This window comes from Meles meles, chromosome 10 (assembly GCF_922984935.1).
Source record: "Meles meles chromosome 10, mMelMel3.1 paternal haplotype, whole genome shotgun sequence".
Classification (NCBI taxonomy): Eukaryota; Metazoa; Chordata; class Mammalia; order Carnivora; family Mustelidae; genus Meles; species Meles meles.
The window spans coordinates 5,894,093-5,901,086 of NC_060075.1; the positions used below are offsets into that span (position 1 = coordinate 5,894,093).

The 6,994-nt window shown below is 57.1% G+C and overlaps 1 protein-coding gene across 1 annotated transcript; it reads left to right on the forward strand.

The window, feature by feature from the left end:
* Positions 1-2,795: 2,795 nt before the first annotated feature.
* Positions 2,796-5,137, forward strand: LOC123952079 (histone H2B type 2-E1). Its single transcript, XM_046021323.1, has 2 exons — positions 2,796-2,927; positions 4,901-5,137. The coding sequence occupies exons 1-2, from the start codon at positions 2,796-2,798 to the stop codon at positions 5,135-5,137; spliced, it is 369 nt and encodes a 122-aa protein (XP_045877279.1).
* Positions 5,138-6,994: the final 1,857 nt, after the last annotated feature.

A 6,994-nucleotide genomic window follows, 5' to 3' on the forward strand; every position in this document is an offset into this window, starting at 1 on the left:
TTCCTTTGATCTGAAATCGTGCCTTGGGCCATGGTTCTCACAACACACATCAGAGTCATCTGGAAGACTCATCAGATCACCAGTCGCTGGGTCTGGTTCAGTAGGTTGGGGGGAGACCAGGAATGAGAACATTTCTAGCAAGTTCCCAGGTGCTGCCGATGCTGCTCACGTGGGGGCCGAACGTTGAGACCCTCTCTCCTGGGACACGTTTTTCAGCGTGGCCTGAGGCTCCCTTGCTGCCACCTGTACCCCGTACTTGGGGCAGGTGGTGCTTGGTAAAGTGCGGATCACCCGGCCCGACCTATTGATTCCATCTGGTGGGGTGAACGCTGCAGAAACGGTCAGGAGTCTGCGTTTTCAACAAGTTTGTGAACCGCCATTCCTGGGGGGGGGATACGGGAAGTCTCGTTACTTTATCGGTCTGTGGCCTTCATTTTTGTTAATATGACCCAATTTACTTCCCGGCCAAGGGCTCTGCATGATCGATCTGAACTCGACTAGCACTTGCCGCCTCGATCCACCAGGCACGCGGGTGGCCGTCCGTAGTGATGCGGATTCATCAGACCTCAGCAGCCGTCCCTGTGGGGAAACATACACAGCCACGATTTTTTAGTGCTGATTACAGTACGTCTAAGACGATGTAAAACAAAAACCAGTCCCAGATGGCGTCTTAAACCCCCAAGGAGCTCACGATCTAATGGGGATGCCAGCAGTGACGAGAGAACACGACAGGGCATAGATCAGATGCTCAATTGTGAGTTGTTAGGATACACAGAAGGATTCAAAACTGGGGGGGGGGGGGGGGCGTTCCTGTGATAGCTACCCAGAAAGACAGGATTGGTGCTCTAACTTGAAAGATGAAGAGGGAGGCGCCTGGGTGGCCCAGTCATTGGGCATCTGCCTTTGGCTCAGGTCATGATCCCAGGGTCCTGGGATCAAGCCCTGCATCGGGCTCCCTGCTCAGCAGGAAGCTTGCTTCTCCCTCTCCCTCTCCACCTGCTTGTGTTCCCTCTCCTTGTGTCTGTGTCAAATAAATAAAATCTTAAGAAAAAGAAAAGAAAGAAAGATGAGCAGGAACTCAGATGGCCCTGAAGTCCAAGAGCTGCCCGGGGCAGAGGGAACGCTGAGCGTGCATGTGAGGTGAGCGGCTGCGGCTGAGCCCTTGGCTGGAGTGAGGCTCGGCCTCCACCACTAAGGGGCCTGCCTTTGTCGCCTTGTGCCTCAGTCAGTCCGAGCATCCAGAGACGGGTAGGGGGGAGAATGGCCTTGAGAATGAGCCGCCAGGGTGATGGGAAGAGGAGAGCTCCCGCTGCCTCAGCCAAGGGAGACCCTGGGTGTGTTTGTACCAGTTGCCTTTGAAGTCCCTAGGGGTGTCCCGTGTGGAATCCACGGGGTACTGGGCGGGGCTTCAGAACTGGGAGAATCAAAGCCGTCTACGCAGCTCGCCTCCCCCAGCCCCCCCCCAAAAAAGCCAATTTCAAAAACTTCAGGAATGCTTAAAAAGCCCACTATATATATTTCTACAAAGGCCTAAAATTAGCAGCGCTTTTATTTGGCTTAAGAATTCCCTCCTGGTCCTCTTAAACCTTGGCAGGAAGATACAGCCCGACGGCGGGAAGCAGCCAGCTCGGGCTTGCCTTCACCCGCTGGCAGGTGTGGCTGGTCTTTACCAATCTCGCCCACCTCTTCTGACTGGGAAACCCTCTTCCCCCCACCCCTCCACGCTTCTCGTGCTGCTCCAGCTTCCGTAATCGCAACACTTAACCCGCAGTATCGTTCACACGTAGCTGCAAAGCGAGAACCGCTCTGTTCAACAGCTGCTTCTTCCCTTTGCCACCATCTTCCCCCGTAGCCCGCAGCACCCAGTCCGCCCCAATGCCCTGCCCGGCAGGCCCTCCCAGCCTGCGGCTTCCTGCCGCTTGCCTCTGGCCCCAGCCCCTGTTCTGCCGCACTGCGCTCAGCACACACCGATTCCACTCTGCTTTCCCCACGGACCCCCCCTTCTGTCACCACCCCGACTTACACCCTGCCCGTGCCACCAGACCAGCACCAAATCCCCGTTCCTTCCATGAAGCCAGCTCCGGCTGCCGTAGCCCTCACTAGTTTTCAGTTTTTAGGATTTTATTGTACTCATTTGAGAGAGAGAGAAGAGGCAGTGGGGAGGGCAGAGGGAGGGGGAGAGAGAGGGGAGCCGACTCTCTACTGAGCAAGGAACCCAATGCAAGCCTCGATCGCGGGACCCAGAGATCATGACCCAAGCCAAAGGCAGACTGAGCCCCCCAGACACCCCCGTTTTTTTTTCACCAGTTTTTCTTTCCTGAACTCTTCCCTAGGCCCCCTCTTTAGTGCTTCTACTCCTCTCTTTGCTGTGAGCCAGTCCGGCCTCCCCAGCTGTATTGTAGGGCTCCGTGGGTGGGGGCGGGGTGCCTCGGGTTCCTCCAGACACTCCCCTGCATTTCAAGTCTTGGCGAGGACAGCGGGTGCAGAGTGATCTCATGGCACAGGCAGGTGGTGTGGGAACTCTCCCAAGTGTGTAGTGCACGGGGAGATGGTCAGCTGGGGGAGGGCCCTGGGGGAGGGCGCGCATTCAGAGAAAGGAAATCACTTGGGGGAGAGGTGGGAGCCTTCGGTCTCTTACAAGATTAGCCCAGAGCCTGTTCTGGATAGGGATGGGCCAGTCTCCTCCCCTCCCGCCCCCTCCCTCCCAGGTGCTGGCCCCCAGCCCCACCTGGTGGGCAGCCGACTCCATAAAATGCCCCAAGGAGCAGGAGGCGGCCGTTAGGAGGAGCGGCAGGATGAGCTCGGAGCATGGCCAGCAGCTGCAGCGGGGGGGCCGAAGGGGCCGTGGTGCGGGCGATAAGAAGTCCAGAAGGCGAGGCCGGCGCAAGGAAACCTACTCAGTGTATATCTACAAGGTGCTGAAGCAGGTGAGAGCGGGGAGCCGACGAGTGTGTGCGCGTGCGTGGGGGTGTGTGGCGCACGCTGGCAGAAGAGCCTGGAGAGAGCACTGGACAGAGAGTCCTCCTCTGCTTATTCCTGGCACTGTGGTGGGTGGCCTCAGGCACGCTGTGCCCGTCTCGAGGTGGCTCCGCTCTAGCTCAGGTCCCTACAACCTCTCAGTATGTGTCGCACCCCAGAGACGCGCAGGAGACCTTTAAAGCATGCCACCACCGCCCAGAAGCTCACGGGGCTTTGGGCGGGCAAGACGATGATGGGTGGGACTAGGCGGGACATGATTAGGACAGGGAGGATTGCAAGAAAGTGTGGGGCTGAAGGGTGATCGAATCCCAAGCACAGTACGGTACAAACAAGAAGTCCTAGCAGTGGGGGCCAGAGCACGGAGCCACGCGTGTGAGCGGAAGTGCTGGGGAAGGCCTTCCAGCCACTCCGCACTCAGGCCCCGAGGAGCTACGGGATCAGTCTACTGCCCAGACCTGGAACATAAGGTCCATGAAGGCTTGGTGCATCGACTGAGTCCCGTGACCTGAAAGTTGCAGAGCTCAGGCCCACCTGGCTCTGAGCAGCCCGTCACCTACTTCCGGCTTGTCCTGCCTCTTAACCCAGGGGTGCTGGGGATGCTCGCTGTTCCTGCAGCCTAGCAGAGCACCTACCTGCGAGAAGCGCCTACTCCTGGCCCTGGCTCACTGACAAATATTTGGGGGCATCAGCGGGCACCCGACCGGTCAAGGGCACCAGGTACCCTGGCCTCCAAGCCTCTTTCCCGCTCAGCAGAACCAGGGCCGGGAGCCGGCCGAACAGTGGTCTTGGCTGCCTTACGTCTCTGCCACCCGCCCGAGTCTTACCCCCTTGTGAGACTAAATCCTAGACGTGGAGCCTGTCTCCAGTCTAAGTCCCGGTAGCAGTTTCAGTGACCTGACAACCTGGGTCTCTGGGACTGCTTTTGTGGGGTCAGGGAGAGGTTGGGACCAGCACTCTCATAGACAGGCTGGAGGGCAGACTCCAGAGACCCACCGAATGTGGGCGTGGGAGGGAGCACTGGTGAGCTCTGCGGCGTTACCTAACATTGGGGCGCGACTGTGAGGCAAGGGTCGGCCCTGGGTTAGACTGGTGAGGGAGAGCTACCGGGGGAGTCACCCACGGGCTGTGAAGCTCACTGTGACCCCTCAAGCCCAAGGAGAAAAGATGTGATGACCACATGAGGGGCTCAGGCTCGGATCCCCGCTGCCGGTGACATCCAGAGGCTGGGGGAGCCCGAGTTCCACTTCGGTCTCCACCACTGGCCTGAAGTGTGTCATTGGCAGTCACCCCTCCCTTCGGAGGTCACCCTTCGGAGGGAAGCACTTCATGTCTGCCCACTCTCACGTTCTGTTATCAGGCCCCTACAGCTTGGGTTGCTGGAGGTCACCTAGTTCAAAAGCTTGAGTGACAGAGGAGGAAACTGAGGCCCAGAGGAAAGTGCCCCACTGGAGGTCGGGCAGTGATTCACAGTAGGGCCACAGATCCCTGGTGCTGGGATCGTGTCACATAAGTGTGCTTTCGGACGGTTATTTGGTAATCATCTGCCGACTTACGTGCGTAAACCCTTGGACGCGGTGGCAGTCCCACGTCCGGGAGCTTTGCGGCTACGTGTCCCTTTCTGGGGGTAACGCTTTGCAGATACACTAAAGGAGAAAAGCAAACGCTGTGTAACTGATTCCATTTCTCAAAGATTGATGCTTACATGTGCTCTTAGGAGGAACTTAATAGCATTACTTTTTGCAGTTGGGAAAAACTTTTAACTTGGATATAGTAGTAAAAAACTCATCCCTATTTCTGTGACTTGGCCTCCGGAGAGAGGCTGGTGAGGCGGCCTTGCAGTCCCGAGCTTGAGCCCGGGGCTGGGGCCCGCGGCATCGGGCAGAGCCTCCTCCTTAACCGAGCGGTTCTGCTACTTCTCCAGGTGCACCCAGACATTGGCATCTCTTCCAAGGCCATGAGCATCATGAACTCGTTTGTGAATGACGTGTTCGAACGCCTGGCTGGCGAGGCTGCCCGGCTGGCCCAGTACTCGGGCCGAACCACACTGACCTCCCGGGAAGTCCAGACGGCGGTGCGTCTGCTGCTGCCCGGGGAGCTGGCCAAGCACGCCGTGTCCGAGGGCACCAAGGCCGTCACCAAGTACACCAGCTCCAAGTGACCCGGGGCCGAGCGTTAATAAAGAGTGAACTGCTCCCGCGCACTGTGGTGGTTTGAAAAGGGGAGGTGTGATGTGCGGCCAGGGTATTGTCACTTTTTATGGCTACAGGAGGGAGTAATACTCATAGTTTTTAAATACCGCTTTCTGAGTGTGGCCCCTGGGCAGCACGTGACCGTGCTCTGTAAACGTGCAAAGTTCCAACTTGAACTTCAGCAGGACTTGGGATCTGGATTAGGATCCCCGATCCGCTGTGTGTTAACTCTTTCAGCCCACGGTTTTGTGATGCCTTTTCTGGCAAACTGTCATTTTTGTCGTGTGTTGGGCACGGGGACCACATAGATCTTAGCCTTCAAGACACAAAAGGGAAAGGTTCTCAGCTGCTGGGATCTATAGGCTGTATTCACTTCCCCCCGATGTCTTCTTCCCCCTAATTTCAGAACAAATTGGTAGGAATATTTGAGGCTCCTCTCTTTTTGGAAAATCGCAAGAAAGTACCAAGACGAGCCGTATATCGTTCACCTACCATTTGCTCACACTTGCTTTTTCTCGCTCATTCGGCCTCTGCTCTATCTTACGGGCACATGAGATAAGCTGTGAGGCAGTGGGGGACGGGGGTGGCACTCAGTGAACAAGTCCCAAGTCCTTTCTCTTCCCTTTGCCACTGGACAGACACAGCCTGTCCCCTTCATGTCCCGAGCGGGCTCACTGTAATGGGGACTGACCACTGGGTGCTGTCCTATACCCTTGACACGTATTTTCTCTCAGGAAAACCCTAACCTGGAGATGCCATGAGAGGAGAACCAATCACCCGCAATTTAGTTCCACGGCTAGAAAGGGGGGGCCCAGGAAACCGGGCCCCTGAGCACTGGCCCTTCCCCACTCCCACTGAGTGTCATATCTTGCTATGGTGTGACTCAGAGGCCCACGTCCGATCGTGGAATCAGCACCTGCATTTTGGACAAGATCTCGGGTGACTCGTGCGCACACGGAAGCCACGGAACGCCTCCTGTCTTGCCCCCTTTGCAGCTCTCCCCTTTCTCTCCCTTTCCTCTGCTCTGTGCCTTACTCATGCGTCCCCACTTGACAATGAATCCAAAAGTCACCCTCAGCTGACCAGAGTCTGGGCACTGCTGCCGCTAGGCTTTGTAGTGTCCAAAGAATGGTCTCCTGAGCCTGTCGCCCCGATGGGGTAACCCGCAGACGGCTCAGAGCGAGCCCCGAAGACCATGGAATCCCATCTGCTAGTCTAATGTCCTTCTTCGCACAGGCCTAGTTCGCGTGAACGGTGGGAAGCGCCATCAGACCCCAGGGAAACACATGCCTGTGCTCATCTCAAGGGAAGTCGTGACTTCGCAGCCTGAACCCAGGCCTTCTGACCCCAACTCCAGCGTCCCTTCCCCGTCTCGTCATACCTGCCCCCAGGACAGTCCTCAGTTAGAGCTAAGGAGGCTGGCTCTGAATGGAAGAAGCAGAGTGTTCCTCCAGCTGAGAAGTGTGTTGGAAAGATGGATGCCTTTAGGACTAACCTTCACCCCGAGCCTCACAGCTCCAGGATGAGTTCAAACAGTGACTCCTCTTTTATTTGACCCTCACTCGAAGAGAAGCCAAGGCTGACCCCACACTCTGTCCTAGCCTTCGAAGGCTTGCTTCCGGAACATTCTCTGAGATAAGGGTCCCCAGTCCTGTACCTGCTACCCTCGCCGCCCCCCCCACTCCTGGCCTTAGAACATCGAGACAATGGGACAGAACTCTCGAAATTGGGCTGTTCTGACTTCCGCGGTGTGGAGTCAAGGTCGAGCCGCAAGTTCTGCGGAGTGCATGACCAGCTCACAAAGGGAACTGTGAGAAGTGGGCACC

Bases quoted from the DNA above. Each gene is read 5' to 3' on its own strand.
- LOC123952079 (XM_046021323.1), top strand. From the start codon at position 2,796: ATGAGCTCGGAGCATGGCCAGCAGCTGCAGCGGGGGGGCCGAAGGGGC. The intron at 2,928-4,900 runs GTGAGAGCGGGG...CTACTTCTCCAG, and splicing joins TCTACAAGGTGCTGAAGCAG to GTGCACCCAGACATTGGCAT.